This window comes from Apodemus sylvaticus, chromosome 1, assembly GCF_947179515.1.
Source record: "Apodemus sylvaticus chromosome 1, mApoSyl1.1, whole genome shotgun sequence".
Lineage (NCBI taxonomy): Eukaryota > Metazoa > Chordata > Mammalia > Rodentia > Muridae > Apodemus > Apodemus sylvaticus.
The window spans coordinates 16,002,078-16,015,883 of record NC_067472.1 but is presented as its reverse complement, the minus strand read 5'-3'; the positions used below and the strand labels follow the sequence as shown (position 1 = coordinate 16,015,883).

At 43.1% G+C, this 13,806-nt stretch overlaps 1 protein-coding gene across 3 annotated transcripts in view; it reads right to left on the bottom strand.

Moving 5' to 3' along the window:
• Positions 1-13,806, bottom strand: part of Fbxw4 (F-box and WD repeat domain containing 4) — an 86,683-nt gene that overhangs the window by 70,302 nt on the left and 2,575 nt on the right. The window contains exon 1 of one of the 3 annotated variants that reach the window (XM_052184822.1): positions 7,539-7,666. The exons of the other annotated variants lie outside the window; for them this stretch is intronic. Within the exon in view, the coding sequence (XP_052040782.1) occupies positions 7,539-7,591 (53 nt within the window). The 5' untranslated portion in view covers positions 7,592-7,666. Of the gene's footprint in view, positions 1-7,538; positions 7,667-13,806 lie in introns of those variants that run through there. 3 annotated transcript variants of the gene reach the window in all.

Sequence of the window (13,806 nt, the reverse complement as noted above, 5' to 3'; positions counted from 1 at the left end):
TACAGATGGTTGTGAGCCACCATGTGGTTGCTGGGAATTGAACTCAGGACCTCTGGAAGAGCAGTCGATGTGCTTTTAACTGCTGAGTCATCTCTCTAGCCTGAAAATCTCACTTTCAAGAGTCTAATGACTCTTTCACACTTGAAAAGATGGCTGGGGCAGGCAGAAGTTATCCAATTCATTTATTTGACCAGAATAATTCTTTTAATTTGTAAAGTAGTGCATGTAGAGGACTGAGAACTTTAAAGACACAGGTACATATCTTAGAAGATTAACAGTATAAAAATGAGCCATTCTAACTGGGCTGCAGTGGCACACACCTTTAATCCCAGCACTTGGGTGATAGAGGCAGGTGGATCTCTGAGTTCAAGGCCAGCCTCGTTTACAGAGCGAGTCCCAGGACAGCCAGGGCTACACAGAAAAACCCTGTCTCCTGTCTCTGGAAAAAAACAAGCCCTTCTAATCCTAATCAAGATCTCCTCCCTCTGCCCGTTACTCGGCTCCTCCAATTGTAAAATCTTATTTAAGCATGAGGCATTTATGCTTTTATATATTTCCCAATTCTTCTACAATGTAATATTTAATAAGGGGGAAAATGTCATCCCATAAAATATAGATGCTTGGAGGTGTATGGTGTGAGGCAGTATGGCATGGGGTGGAGTAGAATGTATATGCATTTGTAAGACTCTGGATCCAATTTTTAGCATACATTAATTAAAAAAATTGATGGTGTTGACAAAACAGAACAAGTACTAATAAAGCAAAAAAAAAAAACAAAGCAAAAAAAAAAAACTGATTTAGATGGCCATCTCATACTACAGTATGACAAATTTAAAAAAAAGAAAAAGAAAAAAGGAAGCTTAGTTAGACCTGATAGCACAAGCCTAAGATCTTAACACTCAAAAGGCTGAGACAGGAGAATTTATTGTGAGCTCAAAACTAGTCTGAGTCTTACTTATACTGAATTCCAATTTACCCTCTCTATATGCAAGATTTTGTCTCATTTAAAAAAAAAGCAAAAAAAAAGTCAATTTAAGATAGTTTAGGTAAGCCGGGCGGTGGTGGCGCGCACGCCTGTAATCCCAGCACTCTGGGAGGCAGAGGGAGGATTTCTGAGTTCGAGGCCAGCCTGGTCTACAGAGTGAGTTCCAGGACAGCCAGGGCTATACAGAGAAACCCTGTCTTGAAAACACCAAATCCAAAAACCCAAAAAAACCCAAAACAAACAAACAAACAAAAAAGATAGTTTAGGTATAAGAAAATGAAATACATACACACGCGCACACACACACACACTCTCCAACAAAAATAGAAACAAACATACAGATTATAAAGTGTGTAAGCTTGATTCTATTAAGTCTTAAATGCTAACAGAGGTGGGAAAAAGAGATTGAAAGGTAAATAACAGAGAACCTAACATTACAAACACAAGTTTCATCTCTAAAACTTTTAGGGAGCTGATAAAAATCTATCAAAACAACACTCTGTCTCTCGTATCCAGTCATCCATGTCTAAGACCCTGAGAACAGTCGTGTGAGGTTCATTCATGAAACACTGAGAAAAACATTGCGGAATACTAGTTTACAGAAACGTACCTTCAAACAAGTATTAAACACTGCCTCACCTCTATTAAGTAGGAAAGCCTGACAAGTTTTGACTTCATAAGCATTTGGGTTTGGTTACACATTGCTGGCACTGCTCTTCTGATCTTAGATTTCCACTGTGAGCACTGTATCACAAACAAGTAACCCAAATGGGAGACACAGTAGCCAGTGTATGGGCTGGAAGCAGCCGAATGCCTGCCTGCGGGAGAACAGCACACAAACCCTTTGGAATAGACCATGTGCAACCTCTAGGAACAACAAATGTGAGGAATCAAAACACAGAAACAACTATTGTACACTAAACAATAATAACTGTAAGGCTAAGTAAAAATACCAAATAAAATTCTGTTTCTATAGATAATAGATCAGAAGATGTATATTAATGGTGCTTTAGGACACGGGCAAGTTTCTTTAATATACATGAAATTATAATATTTCTGTTTACTCTTAACTCGACAGATCAGATAGAGCTCAGAGAAGCACTGAAAGCAGACTCAGGAAACTGGAGTCGCCTCCAGTGCGCATTATGCAACTGCAGGTCACTTCCTGTCTATTTCTACACCTATGAAATGTGGATATTTCACACAGGGCCAGAGATGGCTCAAGGAAAAGAGCTTGCCACACGAGCCTGCTGACCCGGGTTTGAGCCCCAGAACCCACAGTGGAGGAAAGCACCAACTCCCAAATCTGTTCTCTGACCTCCTCTACTGCTTCAGTACTCACATGCATAACGCACATATTCAACTGAATAACAAGATATTGAACATAATTCACACAAGTGTGATACTCCAAAGATGACACATAAAGCAAATTTATAATTTATAAAGTGATTATATGCCACCACAGAGACATTATTGTCTTGTAAACACAAATATATCTACTAACTAATAGCCAATATCAGTGATGTCACCACTAAAGCTAAACTAGTAATTATTTGTTTTCTTCTAATCAATGGCTCTTCTACTATCATACAATTTATCTTTTAGGCTGAAGGTTAACAGGATGGACACGGATATGTTAACACTAAACTATTTTACTGAACTCTCCTATCGGGTGCATGTGGTCCACGGTTTCATATTACTAGAGAGCAACCTGTACCACAGGTGGAGAGAACTAAGGACAGGAAAAGAGCTGACCCGGAACTACAAAAGCACACACTGTTCTGCCAACACTTCTCTGCAAACGCCCCTCCCCACGCCACAGAGAGGAGAGCTGGCAGTTACTCCGCTCCTATGTTAGGTCTAAATTAACAGGCACGGGTAAGGTCCAAATGATGAAACAGCACACTTCCTACGTTAGGATAAAGATGTTTATCTGCCTGGTAACTTAACAGTAACTTGGGGACTCTTTACTGAGGATCATGGCACTCTCCTGAAGAGTCTCCACACCAAGAAACATTCAAAGTTGAGCTTTAAAAACTACTACCAGCCAGGCGCTGGTGGTGCACCCCTGTAATCCCAGCACTCTGGGAGGCAGAGGCAGGCAGATTTCTGAGTTCGAGGCCAGCCTGGTCTACAGAGTGAGTTCCGGAACAGCCAAGCCTATAAAGAGAAACCCTGTCTCAAAAAAACCAAATCCAAAAAATCAAAACAAACAAAAACAACAAACAAAAACCTACAACCAAGTGGCAGATACAGGTGTCTTCTCTCTTAAGAGTCACCTTAGTGACCGCTATAATCAATTAGTCGTGTTCCCTCAAATCAGCTCCAGCTTCTACAGGAGCATTCCACATGGCTTTGACTTGGAAAAGCGCCACTTTGTTAAAGGTGACTTCACAGCTTTTCCAACCCCCTTCACCAGGTCTCCCTAGCTGGTTGCTAAACTCTATCTTAATTTTTATTGGCTTCCATACATGAAAAATGAAGCTGCCCCACCCCCAACAATCTGCTCTCTCTGAGACCTGTCACCATCCGTTCAAAGAGAGAGGGAAGGACTAAGGAGAAAAGGACTTGAGAGGACAGAGGCTGGTGCACCTCAGAAATCAACAAAGGTCTCGCTCTCACCCTCAAAACGGCCTCTGGCTAACCATTTCTCCCAATTACTGATATAAAGTGTGGGTGCTCCCCTCAGAGAAAGTGATTAGTGCCCTGTAAATAAATCTCCCTGTGGTTGTTAATGCAAGGAAAAATCTCTAACTTGGCCCATGGGCCTGGCTGACCTGCCATTTTCCCAGCCTCCTTCCTCGCCTCAGGCGAGTTTCTTCACTCACTCCTCCATCTCGGCTTTCGGGTTCTTAGTTACCATCAGAGTCTGACTGCATTCCTGGGTGCACGGACTATTTTAAACAAAACAATATGACATGCACCCACCGTAAGCTACCTGCCTCCTTAATATCTTAGCACGTGAGTCCAGGAGGGGCAGAAATAATCCAGGGGGTTACCAGAATGATCCTTCACTTCCCTCTCCAATCTCACACCCCAAACCCAAAAGCAAATAAAGAAATCTGATCTAAAGAATAATGGCTCTGTGTGTGTGTGCATGAGTGTGTCCCTTTGTCCATGGGGTGTGTGTGTGTGTGTGTGTGTGTGAGCCAAAAGCAAATAAAGAAATCTAATCTAAAGAATAATGGCTCTGTGTGTGCATGTGTATGTCCATGTGGGGAGCGTGTGCACATGTGTGTATATCTGTATGTGTACACATGTATGTCTATGTGTCTGTATGTGCATTTGCATGTGCATGTAAACATATATGTGTATACATGTATGTCTCTTTGTACATGTGCACATTGCACAGTTACGTGTGTGTGTGTGTGTGTGTGTGTGTGTTAAGATCCTAAGTCTATGGAATTTTCAGGATCAGAAAACTCCTCAACCCCTTTCCTCCCATCACTTCCTCGGTTTTTTTTTTTTTTTTTTTTTTTTTTTTTTTTGGTTTTTCCAGTCAAGGTTTCTCTGTATAGCCCCAGCTGTCCTGGAACTCACTCTGTAGACCAGGCTGGCCTTGAACTTAGAAATCTGCCTGCCTCTGCCTCCCAAGTGCTGGGATTAAAGGCTTGTGCCACCACCGTCTGGCTCCCTCCCTGTCATTTCTTGAAGCAACTCCCCTTAATAACAACACTTCCCACTCAAGTAACAGGCAAGACTGCTACTGTGGAATTTGGGAAGATCAGGTATGGAAGAAAGACCCCATGGGCACTGAGTAAGGAAGCTTGGGACTTGCTTTTCCCTTAGCACCACATGGCTTTTCCTTGATTTCCTCCTTTCCAGAACATAGATCTTCCCCATATTGCCTGAGCTGAGCCCACCAGTCCTAATCATCCTAAAAGTTCAAGCCACCCAATGAGGAATAGAAATATTATGAAACCATGTTAAATTACCCCAAAGTCTAGGATGAAGTAAAATGGCAGGAAACATCACTGTGAGCAAAGACCCCGCCTGGGACAGCATAGAGCTGAGGAGACTGCCTGCGCCTCCCTTCACAGGACTTCTGAGGTCAACCCACTTTATCCATCTCACAGCCTCGAACTCAGAAATCCGCTTGCCTCTGCCTCCCAAGTACTGGGATTAAAGGTGTGCACCACTGCCCGGCCTGGTTGGCAAAATTCTTGACACTTACTCATGAGGACCTGAGTTCAGAACTCCAGACCCAGACAAAAGCCAGGTATGGTCATGATGTCCACAGCGCCAGCACAGGGAGAGAGCGTGTATGGCAAGTAAACTGTTTGCCATGCCGTTCAGGTTCTAAGAACTCAGATAAAATCCTGGTCCTGGTTGGGCAGAAACAGGTGGATTTCAGGGGCTTCAGGACACCAGTCTAGCTCAAATCCCAAGTTCAGTGCAAGACCCTATCTCAAAAAAAAAAAAAAAAAAAAAAGAATAAGGAAGAAAGTAAAAAGGAAGAGGAAGGGGAAAGAAGGAGAAAGAGAATAAGAAAAAAGAAGAGAAGGAGGAAGAGGAAGAGGGGATAGGACACCCAGTGTTAATCTCTGGCCTCCACATGCACACACACACAAGTACATCCACACATACATATCCACATACACACAAAAATACACTCGCACACATGAATATACATCCACACAAACACACAACAAACATTAAATGAATTTTACCTTGAGATTATGGTAGAATTTCCATAATGTCTAAAGTGGCCCTAAGCCAATTAGAAGCTGATACAAAACAGGGTCTCAGTGTAACACGCACATCCCAAAGCCCCAGCCATCTGGGAAAACCCCCAAGATGCCCTTCACACCACAGCATCAAATAGTCAGCCACTACCTAAGTCTTTCGGTGAAACCCCACTTATTAGTATATATTTTACCTTCAACAAACAGTAAAGTTATATATATATATAAACAATTGTTTGAGCGTTTTATTTGTATACCTATTTTATATACGTTTACACCCAGGTTTTATAAAAATTTATCAGGCAAAAAGCGATCACAAGTAGAAAAAAAACTTAAGAAGCCCACCTACCTATAGTGGGAGCCCAGTAGTAAGTCTGCCTCTGTCCTTGACAATGCTTGCTTCTCTGCAAGAGACTAGTCAAATCACCACTACCACCCCACCAGGCTGGGAAAGTAACCCAGGCTGGCCTTGAACTCACGGAGACCCACCTGCCCCTCCTTACCCACTCAAGTGCTAAGATGAAAACTTTGTGCCACCATATCCAGCCACCTTGCCTTCTCAGCTCTCACAGACCTGGGGCTCACTGAGGAGATTTGTCTGGCTGAACCCAGAGATCTCCTGTCTCTTCCTCCCCAGCCAAAGTGACATAGCAAGATCCTATCTCATAACTGGAAGGAAGGAAGGAAGGAAGTTTTTTTTTAATTTAAAGAGATCTCAAAAGTATGTTTCTCCCTTTTGCAAACTGCACTTGCGACAACACCTGCAGGTTTAAAAGCTCTTCCTCAGGCTGAGGAGACAGCAGCAGTTAAGACCACTTGTTCTGTCCAGTGGCAGTGGCTCCGCCTTTAGTCCCAGCTCTCAGGAGGCAGACATATCTCTCTGAGTTCAAGGCCAGCCGGATCTACAGAGGGAGTTCCAGGACAGCCAGGGTTACACATAGAAACCCTGTCTCAAAGAAACAAACAAACAACAATAACAACAACAAAAGTCCACTTGTTCTTGCAGGACACAGGGTCAGTTCCCAACACTGTATAACTCCAGTTCCAAGGAGTCTGACACCCTCTGCTCTCAGCAGGCACCAGGCATGCACATATGCATATATGCAGACAAAACACCCTTACACATAAAAAAAAAAATCTAAAAAAATGTAAAACTCTTCCTAGCAATACATGTGTAGTATAGCACATCTTTAAGAATTCAACATAAGTATCCAAATTCTATGCCAAAAAATCAAAGCCATCCAAAGCAGTTTCAGAAACACTTGGCATAACCTTTGTTCCTTAAGTGTGTGAGCTTAGCATTTGGGACATGCTCACATCTACCTCTCCTTTATAATGTGTAAGGAAGGCACTTGCCCAGTATATGTGCTCAGCAAAATGTTAACAGATAGTAGCATGAGACAATTTTTATGTTCAAAATATTTTGGACAATGATGGATAAAACAGAATTAAACAGGGTCCTCTATCATAGGACGTCTAGAGCCTTCAATTTACCAACAGGCATCGCGATCCCCAACAGCATGTAGACACAGCATTTCTGACATTCATTCGATTACAGAATCAGTTTTCTGAGACTCCTACAACTTTCAGAAAAGCTGATCTAGCGCTTTCTGAGAATGAGCGACAGTAAAAGAGAAAGCACTGTCTGTGTGCGTGCGGACGGCCAGGCCTCCCCTCGGAGGCGTGGGTCAGGTGCAGGCTGACTTGCTCTCTTCCCTTCTTCTCCCTGGGCTCCCCATCTGAAATGTGAGGAATAATCACACCACTCTGCTTCCCAGGGTCACTTTTTATTGTTTTTAATCTTAAAACTGTGTTCCATATTAATCACCCGAAGTAGCCAGACCTTAAACTCCCGAGGGGCCCACTACCTGGCCAAAGGGATGGAGAGAACTGGAGGGTGCACCACCAGCCGCTTCCACATCTTTAGTCTAGGCAAAGTGCAGGCGAGACAGGGACGAGTGGAAGGCTCTCCACACACACTGCTGCAGGAGCCCACCCTGAGCACACACCATCACACTTCAATCTTGATGCATCTTTTCAGTAGAGACTTTCTAAAGGAAATCCAAAAACATGGGAGGTCAAAACTAGAACTACAAGAAAGAAAAAGTACTAAAAGTTATTACCTTTCTTCTAAAGAAAGGAACTCATTAAGTTCGTGAACAGGGGAAATATACTGTTCCTTTCAGTAAAATAGCTCCCCAGGAAAAGCATCTCCACATATTTACTATAAAACAATTTAATTTCCCTGTCCCATCAGCTGCCACCCATCCCCACCCCACCCCCAAACTCCACAGATTGTGGATTTCCTCTCATTCTTGGCAACGTTACCAGAAGAAATATAATACCCCCTTCGGACTGCTCCCAACAGCTGCTGGAACAAGAAGGGGGAGTTAGGGATAGCCCTCAAAAGCTGCCTCTAAAAATGACTCTTCCCTTTCCAAATCACAGAGCCAATGAGCGTGACTTCTTTTTCTGATCCCTTAAAGCAAAAGGAAGGGCTGGCTCAGCTGGTAAGGACACTTGCCTGACACCGAGTTCAATCCTTACAACACTCAGAACACAGCAGAGGGAGAAAACCGATCCCCATAGGCTGTCATCTCAGCGCGCGCGCACACACACACACACACACACACACACACACACACACACACACATGCGCGCGTGCATGCACACACCCACATACACAGATAAGTAAATGCTAAAACCTGCTCCAGTAAAGACACCACAAAAGCAGTAGTGTCTCCTGCCCGAGATGTCTATCTTCAACACATCTGTTCCCTGTTTGCCTTGAGATTGAAGCTTCACCTCAGAAAGACGATTCTGTCTTTCCTAACTTGCATTTCTGGAATCAGTGTCCTACTACTAGTATTTTTTGTGTGTTTATTTAATCTACAAAAATTTTTAAAATTAAATTTAATGTGTGTGCAGAAGCCAGAGAGCAGCTTGTGCGAGCTGGTGCTCCTTCCACCGTGTGGGAAGGAACTGAACTCAGGTCCTCAGGCTCAGCAGCAGCAAACACCTTTATCCATTGAACCATCTCACTGGTCTTTTTCTTTCTTCCTTTCTTCCTTTCTTCCTTTCTTCCTTTCTTCCTTTCTTCCTTTCTTCCTTCCTTCCTTCCTTCCTTCCTTCCTTTATTTATTTATTTATTGGTTTTTTGAGACAGGGTTTCTCTGTGTAGCCCTGGCTATTCTGGAACTCACTATGTAAACCAGACTGGCCTTGAACTCACAAAGATCCACCTGCCTCCGTCTCCCAAGTTCTGGGATTAAAGGTGTGTGCGCGTGTGCGTGTGCGTGTGCGTGTGCGTGCCACTGTGCCTGGCAAATCCACCAGTTTCTAGGTTGCATTTCTTATCAAACTCCAATGTAATATACTTTCATAATTACTGGCCATCTGTCCCTGGTCTATACAGCTGATTCCTTTCAGGCTAAGAGATTTAAGAAGCAAAAATCTAGGACTTAATTCAGCAGTGTCTCCTTCTTCCTGATGTTACCACACACTATCAGGAAAAGCCCCATTACCAAGCAACAAAGAGACATCCAGTAAGCATTCAGTACTTCAGCTGAGACCACCAACAAAGAAGTTCGTGAATGTCAACGGGGGGCAGAGGCAATATCTCTCCTCGCCAAGGAGAGATTGGACAGACCCTCCGACATCATTCCCCAGAGGGAATGGCTCGAGCTGAGTGAAGACCGTGAAAGCTGTACGAGAGGGGAGGGGAGATATAACGTAAGGGATGACTGGAATAAGGGGAGGAGAAGGCGGTGGATGAACTGGCTGACCCCAAATGTCTTTTCCATCTCTAGCTCCTATGATTCTTTGACCTCCGATTTTGTGCTGTGAACACGGAATGGAAAGCCAGCAGCCATGGCCGTGTTTTGAAAGGGCCTGGTCGTCTGCTCCCGTCATTTAAAGGCCTTTACATGGGATGTTTAAGGTGTCTCCAAGCCCTGTCTCCATTTCACAGTTGTCACCTTTCTCAGCAATTTGAGCTCATGTCAAATACCGAAAGAGAAAGAGAAAGAGAAAGAATGTGCAGGCAATTAATTGTAGGCTAAAGAGGGGCCGGCAGAGAGCCCATTGGGTGGCCCTTTCTCCCAGGGAGGGCGATGTGGACGGGCTGAAGAAAATGAAAACCTGGCCCAAGGATGAGACAGGGCAGCCAACCCTCCGACAAGGGCTCAATTCTTTTTCCAGATAGCCTTTCTGTTTTAGGTGAGGGTTCTCAGGAGCCAAGACACATATGGATAGTCTTAACTAGCAAGACGGGTTGCCTTGCTTCTGTGGAGTGAGTTCTGCCTACAGCCCGCTTACCCAAGCAAGACTGCAGAAGAGCAAAGAGCGCCTCAAACGTGAACTCAGCCTCTTCTTCCTCAGCCTTATCTGATGGCTGATACATCAGAGAAATGTTCTGAAAACTCAGTTTCTGTAAATAGGAAAAGGGGAATCTATTTTCTCTCTAAAACCCATAATCCATTTTCCCCTTTATTCCTTCTCACTTTAATTTTCTTTTTTTTTCTTTCCTTCTTTCTTTTTTTTTTTTTTTTGAGACAGGGTTTCTCTGTGTAGTCCTGGCTGTACTGGAACTCACTCTGTAGACCAGGCTGGCCTTGAACTCAAAAATCCGCCTGCCTCTGCCTCTGCCTCTCAAGTGCTGGGATTAAAGATGTGGACACCACTGCCCGGCTCACCTTAATTTTCAAAATTTACCAAAATTTGGCCTCAAGGAAAGTCAACTTTAATTTCTTCCTACTGCATGGTTAAGAGTCAGGACCAGACAGAGATCCAATACCAAGGTCAGCCCAGAGTTAAGGCTAAGTTGTCACAGTACTCTATAATAATGACTTAAAAATCCGTATGCTTTCTCAATAACCGTATACCACACCTGGCTTTTAGAAGATCAACCCAAATTTTACTTCTGCTGAAGGATCTAGATTTCTAAATGAATTTGCAAAGCAGACTATGGAGTCTGTGTTTCTCTATGATCCTGCCCTGTAAGTTGGAGAAGTCACCCCTGTGGTTCAAAGGCCAGCTGACTAGGGAAGGCAGGGACTATTTCATCCCTGCAGCCTCAGAGGCCTCCTTCCTTCTAGAGTGCTTCTGAAGGTAGGGCCTGCACCAGACCACTTCCTGCTTCTGCAGGTGTATGTACTGTGAGCATGTAAACTGAACCTTCCTTTTTATTAACTCAGAAACCATTAAAAAAAAAAAAATTTAAAAAAGGCCTGGGGCTGGAGAGCTGCTCCGTGAGCGGACTTGAGCTCTTTCTCAGCACCCTCATCTGGCACCAGGGATCCAATGCCTCTGCCCTCCCCAGCATCTACATTCATATACACAGGCCCACATGCTCCATAATTAATAAATAAATATAATAAATAAATAAATAATAAATAAATAAATAAATAAAAATAAATATTAAAAAGAAAGGACAATAAGACCTTTCTAAAACAACCAAGACAACATATCCCTACAGGCAACCCTTGGGGGACTGAGGAGAGGGTGACCCCTCCCAGGTAAGGCAGAAAGTGTATTAAAAAAAAAAAAAAGCCTAGGCTACTTTTGAGTTGCTAATCGTTTCTAAAACCACAGTCAGGCCTTAAAGACCCGACTGGCAATGCTCACCACTCAGGGAAGGAAACTTCAGGCTTTTCCCCCCACCGGGGTGGGGGGGGACTCTTAGGTGCGACCATTTTAAAACAAACAAACACGCTCTGCTTATCTGTGTCTATCTCACCACTCTGGATGTTAATCATCGCTGAAATAGATACCCTCATCCTCCAGCCTCAAAGAGCTCCCAGGCCAAAGGAATGAGCCGCATGCCAGGGCAAACACCTCAGAGCTCCACCCCCGAAGTCCCTATTGTTAATTCTAGGCACATCTATCACAGGCTAATGTAAAACTGCACCCAGGTAACTGTCATTTAAAAGGCCACCCCCTTGAGAATATGTAACACTAACACAAAGAAAGGTAACACAAGCTACCTTTAACAGAAATTGCACATATTCTTTAACTGGGTTTCCATGTAGATTTCTCCCTTTCTTTTCTCTAATTATCAGTATCAGAATTTACAGACAGAACCTCTTGTCCCTGCACCCATCAGTGTGCTTCCTGCATATGGCCTGCATCATGTATGGACTGAGCCAAGTCCACTGCTTTGTTCCTGCACACTGAATTAGTGCCTGTCCCATTCTTCACTCAGAAGATTGCTGTATGAAACACTGCCTTGATTTTTATTATTATAACCAAGATATTTCTATTCCCCTAGGCTTCATAAAGCTTTCAAACAAAACTAATTTGAAATCAGATGACTGATTCAAACTACCTTTTGTTTCCTTCAAAAGGGGGGTGGGGTGTGGAGAAGAAAAACCCCACTTAGGATCCTTCTTAGTGTTCACTGTTTGGCAAGGGGTCTAAAGGGAAGCAAATTATTTGTTTGTGGTTTTTAAGTGGCTCAAATGCCTGCAAGCACAAGTGTAAGACCATTAACCAATCACGAGGGACCAAAGCAGTTCATCTTACTCAACGAAGCTACATCAGTTAGGAACAGCTAAACTGAACAGGGCTTGCCCTGGGCCGGAAGGTCAGTAAACCTTAGCAGGTAGTGTTTCTAAAAATCAGAAGGCCCTTAAAGCAGTAAGTGCAGTCCCTAAGCCCACAGGCTCTTCTGTTATGTTTGTGAAAACATTCAAGATGTCACATGCGTGTCTGTGTGTATGTGTCCCTCCTGTCATTAGGCAGCACTTCCAAATCAAACCATGCCTGCTTCTGACACAGGCAGAATAAAGGGGAAGTCAAATAATGAAAAGGCCTCAAGGAAGGCCTTCTAGCAGTGAACACAGTCAAAGCTGGTCAGGCCTCACTTGACTGAACCGTAGTGTTCCTGGTCTTTAAGAAGATAAAACTCAGAGCCAAGTTTTGTACTGCTAATTACTTGTGTCTCTGTTCTGCAGTCAATCCAAAGCACGATCGCCGCCTTATGCAGGCAGCCATGCTCTGCACCAGGGTGTAGGCCCCCTGATGCCCTGATCGAACGGAGGTGCGCGCCTTATCTCTTCAGGGATGACAACTGCCTCTCTTGGGGTTTATGAAGTCTCTGCAGCTGTCCAAAAGCAGGCCACACTGGTAAATGCTCTCCACCTGCTGTAACAGGCATAATTTCTCCCCTCAACCCAGAAAACAGAGCAGTGACCTCTGCTCTTCATCAACTGCCACAGCAGTGAGGGACAATGCTTCGCGCTAGGACACACGTATCTGATAACAGTGACGCATAACAAACACCGTTTGGCAGACTCTAAGCACCTTATACTATAAATTCATCTTCATTTTATCCGTCTCAGTTTCTCTCTTTTAGAATATCAGAAAGGAAAACAAAAATAAACATCGACTCTTTCATTCTCTGCTGTAAGGAGTGACAGAAAGCCAAACTTTGCTCTGGCTGGCTTGAATTCCAGTCATTTTAGACAACTTCTATTATAGTTCAATACTCCTTCAGTGAGTTACTCTGTCAGAGCACATGATCTATCTAAAAGAAAAAAGTCTTTCTGAAACCCAGAACTATATACAATGGATATATGCCAACAAGAACAAAAAGAGAAGAAAAGCACATAAAATGTTTACGGGTAAGCTTTACTACAGACTGCTAGAAGTACAAACATACATAATTCTGATTCTTTTCCCTTTGGGTTAAAACAGTTATTCAGATAAAAAAGGGGGGTTATACTCATATTTACAGGTGATAGGACGGCATACACATAAAATCTGAAAGAATCATCAACAATTTATACCAGAATAGAATACGTTAAACAAGACAATCAAGTTTAAAACCTGCTAAAGTATGACACATTAGAAAGCATGCAGAGAAAGTGCATTTCTAATAAATATAATAAAACACAGGAACAAATCAGTAATAAACCAAAAATGATATGTTAGAACTTTATAGTTCTAACCACAACAATCCTTAAAAAGGAACAGAATGTTTTAGTGATGGTCTGAGAACTGAGCTGTGATGCTGACATGTTAACGAAGCAGGTATAATCTAACCCTAGCAGATATCACATTCTACATGTTTAAATATGTATAGCATGTTATCACACTCTACATGATTAAATATGTAGAGCATATCACACTCTACAT